Genomic DNA, 14,027 nt, shown 5'->3' on the forward strand with positions numbered 1-14,027 from the left:
GGAACACACCCACAGCAGGTGGTTATTCCAGGTTGGTGTGCAAAGTTAGTAAAACTGGATTTTCCAAGCTCAAACAAGCTAAAAACATCCAGCATCTGCAACAGTAAGTGCCGTATTTTAAAACCCAGTCTATCACACCTTGCAGAGAGGGAGGCCATCCGACCTTAACATAACGCTCACAGAAGTGAGTATTGTACTTATCACTAGCAATAAACATTAATGCAGAATGATAAATACTACATAAAATATTATCATAGTCCAACAGTGACAGAAAAGTTGCCTCAAGAATGCAGTAGGAACCATGGAAGGCTAAATGTGACTCTTGGTTAATGAACTGGACACCTTGATGCATCTGTGCAGACATGGACATTACTGTGGTTAACTATCAGTGTATACCTGAACAATGTCAGTAATTCAAAATAAACTTCTTGTCCTTGTTCTTCACTTCCAATAATGTGAAAATGGCCATAGTTCCAGGACATATCCAGGATTATGCTGCTGGTAGTGGTTCTGTTGGACAACTGAGCTACTTTTAGTTTAGGTTCTCTCTGGGACTCCCTCCATCCAAAAGTGTTTGTTCTCAGATGTTGCTTTGCTGCAATAGAAGCTGTTTCAAAATGCATCGGTACTGAGTCATATTTAACACTGAAAGATGTGTCTGTGTTGATCCATACACCACATAATTCTAGCCAGATATTGACTACCACTTCAGTCTCAGCTTCATGTCAGAGTGCCGATTCATCGATTCGAAGGTGCATTTAAGTTCAATGGGAAAAACAGGCTTATTACCATCGCTTTCACTGTGTTTGTTTACTTAAAATGAACGCGTTTTAAAAATATATATTTTTATGAGATGCGGGTTAATTTCCAATTTTAACTACTGTCGAGGTTTGGCTCTTCTGAAAACATAAATGTGTTACTTTAATTTTCTGCTTGAGTTAGTCAACAAAGACCTTTTGCATCACGCTTTGAAGTTTCAGACAAACAAACAAGCTGTATTTCCATCGTGCTGCATTTTCCCCAGTCTGTTATGAACAATAATTTGCGAGCGTTTTACTAAAAACTAGCGGCTTAAAGTATTTTCGTCGCATTTCCTTGACTTCGTGAGGATTTACCTTCAGGTACCAGACCTAACTAATCTACCGTCGAGCGCTGAGCAGGAGAGCTACAAGATGGCGCAGGCAATATTTGAAGTGCTTGAAGGTAGGAATATTTTTTCAGTAACTACGTATCTACAACCACAATAACACGTCAATGGATATGTTAAATGATACAATATAGCAGGCTCATTCGGAAATCCATTGCAAATCCACGTAAAGGCGTTTGTTTTTCTGGAACAATCAAAATATCTCATACAAGTTGGAGTGTGTAAGGATGTAAACAAACAAACTGATTGATGACTGTTCGAGTCTTTTGGGATGATTGTTATGGAGGTTGCCTTCACTGAATTCACACGGTAAAATTATGCGCTATTCAGAGTTAATTCGACACTACTGCTGTAGGCCCTTTTAATGTAAACCTTCTGTGTTATGCTATAATATACCTACAAGGGCTAACAGTGTGTTTGCTGTGAAACAACTATGAATAGTTAGTCATTATTATTACATCTGTAGGTTCACTGTGAATAGACGCTACAGAATAGGTGAGTCATGACACTATGAAGAGACACAATGAGCTAAGGATTGCTGTACATTGCAACAAATCTGCTAAAATGTACTATGAATAAAATACCTAAGAAAAGCTTCATGTACAAAGTTGGGAGGAACAGAACCTTGCAGTTTAACATGTAAAAGGTTTTTTTTTAGGTCAGTGTCTCTAGAGATCTTGTGACATTTTGATGTAAAAATGACTTGCAAGAAATAGGTGAAACAGAATGTGAACATTCAGGAGCTGATTAGAAAAGAGTCAGATTACAATTGCACATTAGCTGGCTTCACAAAGACAGATTCTGTGACACATTTGGTGCAGTTTGGGAGCTGTATGTATGAACAAGCAGTGCTTCAACACTTTAGTTGCCCTCGAGGTTGACTTTGTTATGTTTCCTATGTTGTTTACAATAATCCTGCTAGTGGACTGAAGATGACTGACTCTGATCTTTCTCTATTCAAATATATTAGCACAGTCCAGTGAATGTGGTAGATAGAGATACTTCATAGCAATATTTACAGCATGTAGCACTGTGTCTGCACCCTCCTCTTCTTCAGGCATGGACAACCAAACTGTGTTGGCTGTTCAGTCTCTGCTGGACGGCCAAGGAGGAGTTCCTGATCCAAACAACCAAAACGTCTCTGGGACCCCCACTATCCAGTCAATGGGTATGTAACAGCAAATACAGTATGTAACAGATGGAAGACGGTGTTATTCTCTTGTTTTCCTCCTGGAAATCATGTATGGCAAGAGGAATTTGGATGTTAGCTTCATCACAGTGGACGAGATCCTGATGTTATTTTTTTGGCCAAGATTGTATACCAGAGAAATCCTGAATAATCTTGTCTCAAGATCAGTAAGTGTCAGCTTAAACAACAGGCACACTTGTTCAGAATATAGCATTTAGTCTATAGAACAGTGCCAGTGTTGCCTTTTTTTAACTCATACTTTGATTTCTTAATTCCCTGAAATAGTCAGGGATATTATTGGTGTGTGCATGTTGAAATGTGAAAAGCATCCTCACATTCTGCATGCAAAAATGCTTTTTGACCTAACAGGAGCAGATGCACAGCAACAGCAAAAGAAAACCTCAGTATGGAGTGACAGCTTCTATGGTTTATTATTGGCAATACAATGCAATATGTGAATTATGCATCATCCATCTGTGTATCCATTATCTATACACAGCTTAATCTTTGTTAGGGTCAGGTGGAGCTGGAGTCTATCCCAGCTGACTTAGGGTGAAGGCAGGGGACACCCTGGACAGCTCAGCAGTCTATCACAGGCTACATATACAGACAAACAATCACACTCACATTCACGCCTATGAACAATTTAGAATCACCAATTAACCTCAGCATATTTTTGGACTGTGGAAAGAAGCTGGAATACCCAGAGAAAACCCACACATGCACAGGGAGAACATGCAAATTCCACGCAGAAAGATCCCAGGCTCAGGTCAGGACTTGAACCGGGGATCTTCTAGTTTCAAGGCGTCAGTGCTAACCACCGTACCACTGTGCAGCCCATCACACAGCATATCATCAAAATTTACTTTGCAGTATTGTTTTTATGAAAATGCTTGAGGTGCTGACATCTCTATCCTTCTCTTCTTTGTTTTTTCTGTATTTGTCTCAAACCTCCATCTTTGTCCTCTCTGCAGACGATGAAGACGTGTTCCTCTGTGGGAAGTGTAAGAAACAGTTTAACTCTCTGCCAGCCTTCATGACCCACAAGAGGGAGCAGTGCCAGTCGAACACCCCCTCCCTGTCCACAGTGTCCTTGGCGTCCACCAACGCCTACACAGCCGTCCCGCCAATCAGCTCCGTACCACAGACTCCTGCCAACAGACAGGTGAGCACAGAGTGGGTTATTACCTATTTCAAAATCGATTAGATGACGAATCACTTAGGCCTTATTTTGCTGCTTTGTCTGTGAACACGCAGAATTGGAAAGAGGAAAACAAATGTGGGATACAGTAATAGTGAACAGGATTCTAGAAATATCTTATTTAAAAAATGGACAGCAATAAGACCAGGACAGTAGGAATGCATGTGAATTTCTTTCAGGACATATGTGTAGCTGTTGCTGTTTGGAAAGCTATACAGATGCACCTCGAATGTTTGTGTGTTTCTCCTCACTTTTACATCAGGTATCCACTTACATCACAGTCCCTCCATCCCCTTTGACGCACACGCTGGTCCAAGGCAATGTGCTGGTCAGTGACGACGTTCTAATGTCGGCTATCTCAGCCTTCACTTCTATCGACCAGCCCATGGCCACCATGCAGACACCTATACAGGTAACACAACAGGGAGCGACATTACACTGTAGATGTTTCCTGTCACTTCTGTTGAACAGTCTGAGGCCCAAACCCAATCTCCACCCTCAGGCAGAAGCGCCAAACCCTCACAGACTTAACTGATGTCATGAGATGGAAATTGAATGAAACATTTTATTGTGACAGATTATAAAGTAGAGACTCAGCGCTTATGGAATCTTGAAAATCTCTGTCAGAATTCTGTAACACCAGAGATGTCACTTGTCTGATCATTTCCTGCCCTCACATCAAAAAGGCAGTTATTTTCTTTATAACAGCCAAACTGAAAAACATCGAGCCAGTGATGCAAGCACTGTGTGGTGAAATTTTAAACATGTCTAGTAGAAGATGCAGGCTAAAAAATGTGTTTTAAACCTTTATTTGATCCAAAGTCAGAACACCTTTTAAATTTTCTTTTTCCTGATGTGAATCATGATTCTATCCATTCAGTTTTTATCTACAAGTTACTATTAATATTACACTTGTGGTTCTCTTCTTATTCATTTAGAATAGAGACCCTGGTCTTGTTAGTCCCAAGTAATTTCTTGGGAATGCTACCAAACAGCTGCCAAGTGGTGAAACATGCTCAAGAGGAACTTTGATGCCTGACTGAAAACACAAACGTCTTTATAAATGTAGAATAAATAACCTCAACAGTGAGCAACAAGATTCTGTCACTTACAAATGAAATTCTTAGCAGATTTTGTACATGTATCAGCTTTGCTTCGTTTATGTACACTACTGCTCAAAAGTTTGGGGTTACTTATAAATGTCCTTATTTTTGAAAGAAAATCTTTTTTTTCAGTGAAGACAACATTGAGTTAATGAGAAATACAGTCTAGACATTGTTCATGTGGTAAATGACTACTCTTGCGGGAAACAGCTTATTTTTAATGGAATATCTCCACAGGGGTACAGAGGAACATTTCCAGCAACCATCACTCCTGTGTTCTAATGCTACATTGTGTTAGCTAATGGTGCTGAAAGGCTAACTGATGATTAGAAAACCCTTCTGCAATTATGTTAGCACATGAATAAAAGTGTGAGTTCTCATGGAAAACATGAAATTGTCTGGGTGACACCAAACTTTTGAACGATAGTGTATATTTTTAATCAGAATCATTTATACGTCAACACTTTCTCTATGAAAATCTGCAAATGTACAGACTCACAGAAAAGGCGCATGATAGTGTTGAAAAGTCTTCATGCACTTGATTTGATGGTAGGACATCTCTGAGCTTCTCAAAGTCTGTGAGTCTGTGACCGAGGTAACTGCTGCACTATAAACAAATCTAACTGCTTCTTTTTACAGAGCAACCTGAGCATGCACACAGCTGGTGTATCCTACCTTCAGCACCATCACCACCACCACCACCACCATCATCATCATCATCAACAGCAGCAGCAGCAGCAGCAGCAGCAGCAGCAGCAGCAGCAGCAGTCCTCCCACCCACTGACCTCCAGCCAGACACCAGCACACCCCCTACCAGCTGGACAGCCTGCCCAGCAGCCGCTGTCTTCACAGGTCCCAGCAAACCACAGCAACTCAGTGGTGCAGGTGTACAGCACACTGCCCCATATGGCCGGGGGTGGTGGTGGTGGTGGTGCTGAGATCCACACCCTGGGCCTGCAGCCTTTCCATCCTGTACAAGTGAGTGGAGCTTGCCGTTTGGTTCCCACCTCAGTGTAAAGTATGTTCAACTCCTTTTAATTCCAAGACAAAGCACTAAACGCATGTGTGTCTCCTGTAGGTGCCCAGTCAGTGTGTGGAGAGTCAGTCATTCACTACCCCTCCTGTCTACAGCCCCGGCAAACAAGGCACCAAAACAAAAACCTGCAGCATCACCACCAACATGACAGAACTGGGTGACTTTGAAAAGGTTATCATTCCCAAAAGACCAAGGAACAGTAAAAAAAACTCAGATGGAGCCACAGGTATTTGAGGAACTGATTAAAGAAGATGTTTTTTTTTTTTTAATATATCGCCCATGAACTTCTTATATCTGACTAATTTCATACCATACTTTGAAAATTCTCCACACATCTTCACACATACACACATTGAATTGAATTGGATACTTCTATTAAATCCACTGAAAGTCCAAAGTTTTAAAGTTTGCATGGTACCTTTAATCGATTATTTTAACTGTACGGTACAGCATGGTGGCCATAGATATGAAATATGTGATGATGGTTGCAGGATAATTATTCCTTCACTCCTCAGCAGAGCAGCTGAAGGGAAAAGGCCCCAAACTGAAGTGTAATTTCTGTGACAAAATCTTCTCGAAAAACTTTGATCTTCAGCAGCACATTAGAAGGTGAGTTCCTTACCAGCATGTAGACTGTATTCAAATAAATACATATATCTATCCAGAAGAAAATGAATTGTAGCTAATTTGGGGTTGCAGCCACACAGGAGAGAAGCCGTTTCAGTGTATCGTCTGTGGCCGCGCCTTTGCCCAGAAGTCCAATGTGAAGAAACACATGCAGACACACAAGGTATAATATATCATACATTTCTGTGAGGTCATTTTGAACCATTAAGAGATTTCTTCAGTTATTCCCCTGAGTTGTGAATGCAGTAACAACAGCTGTTTTGCTCTATAGGTGTGGCCTATGAGCGTGGCCAGTACGGTGTCAAGACTACCAATCACAGTAAAGGTGGTCCCGATGTCATCCACCGAGGAAGAAAGGGACGGTGAGCAGCAGCAAGTTCAACAGGATGAGGAGGGACCACAGCAGCAGAGCGATCAACAAGCAGAAGCAGAAGAAGAGTCGGCACAAACGGGTAATGTCTGTTCAGTAATACACTGTGAAAAATTTAACACTGACATTATGACTGTCCTGAGTACCACAGCTTTGAATATAATTTTGACCTCCTCTCAATGCTTCAGAGCTTTACAGGATGGCCACACAGCTAGCTTTTGATGAGCTACGATGAACTGGAGGGCAGAACACATGGCCACTTCTGCCCTCTGAATTCAAAGCAGTTTCTCAGTGTTTACATCATCGATCAAAGTTTGGGGTCACCTAGGTGATTTCATGGTTTCCATGAAAACTCACACTTTTATTCATGTGCTAACATAATTGCACAAGGGTTTTCTGATCACCAATTAGACTATAAGCTGCATCACTGCCAAAATCTAATCAGTTGGTCCTTGTGTCATTTCTGACCTTCCCTGAATATTTTATCCAAATCCCTTAGTCAATTTGAGTAATATTGTTAACAGACAGACAAACCAACGCCAATTGTCCCATGACTCCGCTGCATTCCTCAGTGTGGTAATGAAGGCAACTCATCCATCATCACAGTTTCAAATCCAGCTCTCACAGTATTTTTGTATCATTCTTTACTGCAGCAGCACCAGGGGATTTAGAGGAGAGTGTGACTGAGGCTCAGGCTGATCTGGAGGGAAACCAAGAGGGAGGCATGCAGAACGGCCATCCTCAGGCCCACATGCAGGTGCAGCCCACCCAGAACCAACAGTGTCAGACTCAAACCAAGCAGATCGTCGTGATAGACAGCTCCTACCAGTGCCAGTTTTGTGCTAGCAAGTTCAAGACCTACTTCCAGCTCAAGTCCCACCTGACCCAGCACAAAGGGGAGCAGGTGAGTATAGCAAAAGGTGGAGATAATGCATCAGTGGTGGGACACATGAATTCAAATCACATGCTGAGGTATGCATTAAAAGAGAGCAAGGTAAATTATAAATTATTTGGAGCAACTGGAATGAAAGACCAAGACATACAGGATCAGTGACTATTTATTGCACATCTCTTTGCATGCAGGTTTATAAGTGTGTGTTAAAGTCCTGCTCTCAGACCTTCCAGAAGTTGGATCAGTTTTTGGAACACATCCGGACGCACCAGGAGCAGCTGACCTACCGCTGCCACCTCTGCAGCAAAGTGTTCCCCTCACTGTTTGAACTGGGAGTCCACCAGTACTCCCACTGTTTCTGCCCACAGCAGAACACACGCAAGGAAACTACGATCTTCAGGTCAGCTTATCTTCTTTTGGGTGTTTTACACTACATGTTTGCTGTGGGAACACTGGCATCGCAAAGTTATCAGAACTGACTTCAGTGTTTTTGATCTATAATCTAGAAAAAGGGAGTTTGGGCAGGTGGAGAAAGTATGTGATTGGTTAGACTTTGACTCAGCAGAGCACCAAATGTGTATTCTTCTGCAACTGAAAATTATCCCAGACAAAGGTTTGAGAAATGTTGGCTGAAAAATACAGTGCAATCTTTTAGGATCTCTAGCAAAAATGAGTGGGAATGGGGCTGAGTGCCCTAAATAGAGGTGAAATATGGATTGGCAGACATACATGGAAGTTGACAATAAAAATATATGTAAGAATGTTAGCAGCTTTATCCATCAACTCACCTCATTTTTCATTCTTGCTTTTCTGCTGTGACTGTGGAATGTCTTTGTGCTTTGGTCCTGTTTTTGTGACTGTCGATGATTTTCATTTCACCACATTTTTGGCCTTTTGCCTCAGGTGTGTGAAATGTCAGAGCAGATATTCTACCCAGGAAGCACTGGAGCAACATCTACTGACTGCCTCACACAGCTTTCCCTGCCCCCACTGTCAAAAGGTACATTCTACATCTGACATTCGACCCTTTTGAATTCCAAAAAGCTGAATGTACTCATGGAAAGAGCAAACATGTTACAGTAAACAGCAAGTGCAAGTCTCCCCACGCTCAATTTCTTGGCTTTAAAATGTGCAGCTCTGAGCTCAGGTTTAACATGTGCAGTGTTTCTAATTTGCTGTCTTTCTGGTGTTCCCAGGTTTTCCCGTGTGAAAGATACTTCAGACGCCACCTCCCCACTCACGGTGTTGGAGGGAGGTTCAAGTGCCAGATCTGCAAGAAGGCCTTTAAGACTGAGCACTACCTCAAACTACACACACGTATTCACTCAGGTCCGAAAGACACTCGGCTGAAAACAGTCATAGAACTTTATTAGCCTAGCCGCGCTAGACCCAGCTCTTAAGACACAAGGGTCTAGGACCGCTCGACAGGGAGGGAGGCGGGCTAAAAGGTTGTCTTTCAAATCACTCTGCAGCAATTGGGTAGGTATACAACCAATCAGCGCAACGAATAGGCTGACGTAGTTCCTAGAGCGCCGGCGGATTGTGGCTAAGTCCCATTAGCTTCCCAACCAGCGGAGCCAACTGGTATATTACGGATTTGCCATATCCCGTCAGCATAAGTCCAAATACGTCTTTCTTCTCAATGAAACACTTCAGTGCCATCCTTTGTTTATCTTTCAAGTTGAATTTTAGCTTCAAATCTTTAAGGGCTGTGGCCAAAGCCGAGTCGAAAGATAACTGTTTATTGTGCGCCGGTTGTTTCTGTCAGAATCGTCGCGCCTCTGTCATCACTTAGTTACGCCCGCCTTCTGACTCTACACTTCATGGTGATTCGTCCGGCCAGTTTTAGGAGCATCCAACCTCGAGCCTTATGGAGGGTAACTAGACCCACCCTGGCAGAGAATTAAATTCGTTGCCGTGGGTTGTCTAGCGCGGCTAGGCTAGAACTTTGTAGGATTTTCTCAGAAATTTTTTAGAACAAAAAGAAATCTAGCTGGACTACTATCCCAATTCGCAACAAGAAAAACACTCAGAGAGCATAGTACTCTGCCGCAGCTGCTCAGATGTATCATTTCTGACGGACAAAATCTTTAATAAAAAATGACCTTGCACTGAGCACATGCATGTGTTATGCAGGTGTACGTTATGTATGGATACCGAATCGCATGACCTAAATATGTAGCGGGCTGTGGGAATTGATGGGACTTGGAAACGCCCCCACAATTTAATTAACTGTTCCTTGTATCATTTCTGACGGATAAGTCCCGATAAGTCTGCACCGGTTGATTTGTAGCAAGATCACAATTATGTGATCTTCAGTAGGCAGCTGATGTGGTGTTCACTTGTTGTCATAGTTACAGTGATGCTGTGCCACTATACAATGATACAGAAATCTTTAACAAATCCTTGGATCCAAACTATAAGCCGCAGCACTGCCAAAATCTAATAAGTTGGTCCCTGTGTCATTCCTGGCCTTCCTTGAAAATGTCATCCCAATCTGTTTGTCCGGTTTTGAGTAATGTTGCTAACAGACAGGCAGACAAATGTATGCCGATCATCACATAACTCTGCCATGTTCGTTGGTGGAGTAAAAAGACTTTGAGCCAAGCCCCACAGACAACAGAGCATTTTACTACCCCAAGAAACGTGGCGGAGTTATGTGACAATCAGCGTACGTTTATCCATTTGTTTGTTTGTCTGCCTGTCTGTCAGCTGCCTGCTGACAATCACATGATTGTGATCCTGCCTCAAATCCACCGCTGTGGACTTATCGGGACTTATCCATCGGAAATGATACAAGGAACAATTGATTAAATTGTGAGGGTGTTTCTCAGTCCCATCAATTCCCGCTACCCGCTTCATATTTAGGTCACACAATTCGGAATCCGTACATAGTGTACACATGCATAACACACCTCTGTGCTCAGCGCAAGGTCATTTTGTTTGTGGGTATATCTATATACTAATTGGCCACATTCTATGTAAACGTGACTTCTGCCATGAAATTTTTCAGGATTTCATCCGTCAAAAATGATGCAACGACTAAGCAGCCATGGCAGAGTACTGCGCTCTCTGAGTGCTTTTCTTGTGTTAATTCTGTGGCTGTCATTGCTGGGTGTGTTGATATTTCTGTAGGTGACCGATTAAATTGTTCAGCCCGAGCAAACACTTGAATTTAATTCTTTGTTTGTCTATCATGTAATCTACATAATTACTGTTTAGGGAATTCATCAAAGTAAAGGTATTAGTTTGATGAACATTTCATTTTACAGGTGAAAAGCCTTACAAATGTTCCCTCTGTGAGGCGACATTCAACAGGAAAGACAAAGTGAAGCGACACATGCTCATCCACGAACCCTTTAAGAAGTACAAGTGTCCCTTCAGGTGAGGCTCGCCCATGAGGTAGCTGTAGTCACTGAAATAGTTCCACTTTTATACAAGTCAAACTTCCTTCAACTTTTATTATTCAAGCTTTTTCAGCTTTTCCTACAGCAGTTCTTTCTTTTTCTTACAACTTTTCCTATTCTTATATTATGTACATATACATTATATTTACATTCTTAATTATATACTAACTTTTCTGTTTTCTTATCAGGACACATGTGGGCTGCACTAAAGAATTCAACAGACCAGACAAACTCAAGGCCCACATCCTGTCACATTCTGGTGAGCTCATTACACAAATAGAAAATGTTAATAAGCCAAAAATAACAAAATATTACTCCCCACATGACTTATTTCATAATGGTCTGAGCCTTGTAAACAGTACGTGTGTTTTTTGCTTCTGTCACATTTTCACTCACTGTGGGCTATATCTTAACTGTGATATAAAGTCCTGCATCTATATGGAAACAGCTCAGCCAGCGAGAAGTAGAAGCAACTCCAAAGTGTCCTTTGTGCAGTATGACAGTTATAATGCCATAAATCATGAAACATAAATATACAAAAGGTCAATTTCTTTGATTAGTTATTTTTCAAAAACTGAAAGTTTGGAATCAACACATACAACATTTTTCCAAGTGCCCACAGATGTAACCAACACTGGAAAAAATGGTGATTCTACGATGTTTTACTCCTGTTTTAAACTTGTTTCATACTTGTCTCCTATTTGCTCTCTGTAATCTGAGTCTGCAGTTCAGTGAAAAAGCCCCTGAATTTTAGTGACATGACCAATGACTAATGGTCTTTCAGTTCTGCTGAGGAGCACAGACTTTTTTTGGTTTTCAAAGAAATGAAAAAAGCGCAAACTATATTATTTTAAGATTTTTAATGAAGTAGTGACAACACATCATGCGTGATTAGTTCAAGGTCTGACAGGAAGTTGAAATTCTGTTGATTCTTGCTTTTTTTTTTTTTTTAAACAGTTCCTGGCTCTGATAATTGGTGTAATTTGGGGGATTTTTAAAGAGAAAAAACATGCCTTTTTAAACCCAAAAGCAGATTTTGTAGGTCAAAATGAAATAATGAGTGCATTTAACTACAATACAGGGTGTCCCTAAAGTCTGGACACATACGAAATCTCATTAAAAATTGATTTTTTTTTGCCTCCACAGATTAAATATGGCCATTATATTAAATATGTATTTGAGTAAATATAAAATATATATTAAATTCAATATTTTTAAAAAATTGAACAGAATGTTGTTAAAAATGTTATTTTTCTTGAAAATATGTATTTTTGCCTATGTGTCCAGACTGTAGAGACACCCTGTAGATTAACCAGATAACACATTAGTCGTGACCCAGATGTGGAAATATTGCTTATTATCGTCTCTCTGTTTTATAACCTGCTCTCTCCTCTAGGTATCAAACCCTACAAGTGTCTGTTTTGTCAGAAGGTGTTCAGCCGCAGGGCTCACATGCTCGAGCATCAGCAGTCCCACACAGACAACTACCGCTTCAGGTGTTCCACCTGCAACAAGGGATTTACCAGACAGAGCTATTACAGAGATCACAAATGTCCCGCAGCAGGAGAAGGAATAGGAAGTGAACAAACGACGGGAGAGACAGAGGGAAACGAGGTTGCAGGAGTCCTGAGGGGTGAGGAGAAGGATGGAGAAGATGACGGGAGAAGAAGCAGGTTCATGAGAAAAGCAAAAAGGCCACGGATTGGGGGAGATAATGGAGAGGGGGATGAAAGCTCAAACGGCAGCCAACAGCAAGAGGAAACACATGGGGAGGAGGAAGAAGAGGAGGGGAGGGAGACTGACGAGGGTTGTCAGGCTGCTCTGTCTATTACTGCAATTGAAGAGCAGATGGAAAGAGAAGAGGAGGAGGATGACAGGGTGGAGCATGGAGACGAGGCCCTGGAGCAGATTCAGAGCGCTGACCAAAACTGTTTGCAGCAGCCATGTTTGTAGTCTTAGGAAGGTTTTCTGGATATGGACCAACTAAGAAAAACTGAACTCATAAAGACTCTGGGGGATTTCTGTTATTACTTGTTTTAAATTAAAACGTTATTTAAATTGTTCACACTGCTTTTCCTTATTTAAGTAAGTGAAAACGATGTGGGAGAGATGTTACCTGTTGCATCTGTACTGTCCAGACTACCAGGAGACCATTTCCATGTTCTTGTGTACTAATTTTATGCAAGTTCAACAACAGTGGTTCATTTAAACTGATGTCAAATGCAGTGACAGCATTTTTTCTAATTTTAATGCAGCAAAAATTAAATTATCATAAGTTTACTCATGTTTCAAAATGTCTTTGTGTCCATTTAAATATACTTGCATGGGAGAAGAAGGCTCCATACTTCAGTACTCTACCTCTTGAGTATAATCAGTTTGATTCAGTTTCTGGTATGTAGATTTTTTGGTATGCTCACTTTACCTCAACCTGTTTTATTTACTTTTACTCCAACAAGTAATACCGTTGATATACTGTATATTGAGAGCAGTGTGAGAAGGACTAATCAAGACTGTTGAGTATAACACGTCAGTGAGTACCTCCCAGCTGAGCCTCTCAGAATCAGCTGATTCTTTGTGTATAATAGTTCATTTGTTGTGTTTGAAATTATGCTGAAGTCCATACATTAAATAGGTATTTAATGTGCATTAAAGAGACTTCAGTATTTTTATTGAAGCCATTCAAAATTTAGTCTTCACACTGAATATTTTCCTAGTTCAAAACCCTTAAAACATGTATAGTTGGGTCAAAATTTCACTTTATAATTCACATAGTTTTTCCAGCATTTTTGACTCTGAGCATTGTTGCAGACCACGTACAGGTCTGCAACAATGCTTAGATAGGTGGTACGTGTCAAAGTAGCATCAACATCAATGGCAGAACCCAAGGTTTCCCAGCAGAACATTGCCCAAAGCATCACACTGCCTCTGCATGCTTGCCTTCTTCTGGTGCCATGTGTTCCCCAGATGAGCCATGCACCCAGCCATCCATGTGATATAAAAGAAAACATGACTCATCAGACCAGACCACGTTGTTCCATTAGTCCATGGTCTAGTT

General features: G+C 41.2%; 1 protein-coding gene across 2 annotated transcripts; it reads left to right on the forward strand.

Annotated features, from left to right (window-relative positions):
- The first annotated feature begins 1,121 nt into the window (after positions 1-1,121).
- Positions 1,122-13,252, forward strand: znf341 (zinc finger protein 341). 2 transcript variants are annotated; one of them, XM_022214694.2, is made up of 16 exons: positions 1,122-1,203; positions 2,205-2,315; positions 3,311-3,501; positions 3,800-3,949; positions 5,280-5,618; positions 5,719-5,902; positions 6,192-6,285; positions 6,376-6,466; positions 6,575-6,755; positions 7,327-7,577; positions 7,757-7,965; positions 8,469-8,565; positions 8,762-8,894; positions 10,838-10,949; positions 11,161-11,231; positions 12,369-13,252. In XM_022214694.2, exons 1-16 carry the CDS (start codon positions 1,173-1,175, stop codon positions 12,923-12,925), a joined length of 2,802 nt encoding a protein of 933 aa, XP_022070386.2. In that variant the 5' UTR covers positions 1,122-1,172; the 3' UTR covers positions 12,926-13,252. The 2 variants fall into 2 exon arrangements, with proteins under 2 accessions (XP_022070386.2, XP_022070387.2); XM_022214695.2 differs by having other exon boundaries at positions 6,195-6,285.
- The last annotated feature ends 775 nt before the right edge of the window (positions 13,253-14,027 follow it).

Source organism: Acanthochromis polyacanthus, chromosome 6 (assembly GCF_021347895.1).
Source record: "Acanthochromis polyacanthus isolate Apoly-LR-REF ecotype Palm Island chromosome 6, KAUST_Apoly_ChrSc, whole genome shotgun sequence".
Classification (NCBI taxonomy): domain Eukaryota; kingdom Metazoa; phylum Chordata; class Actinopteri; family Pomacentridae; genus Acanthochromis; species Acanthochromis polyacanthus.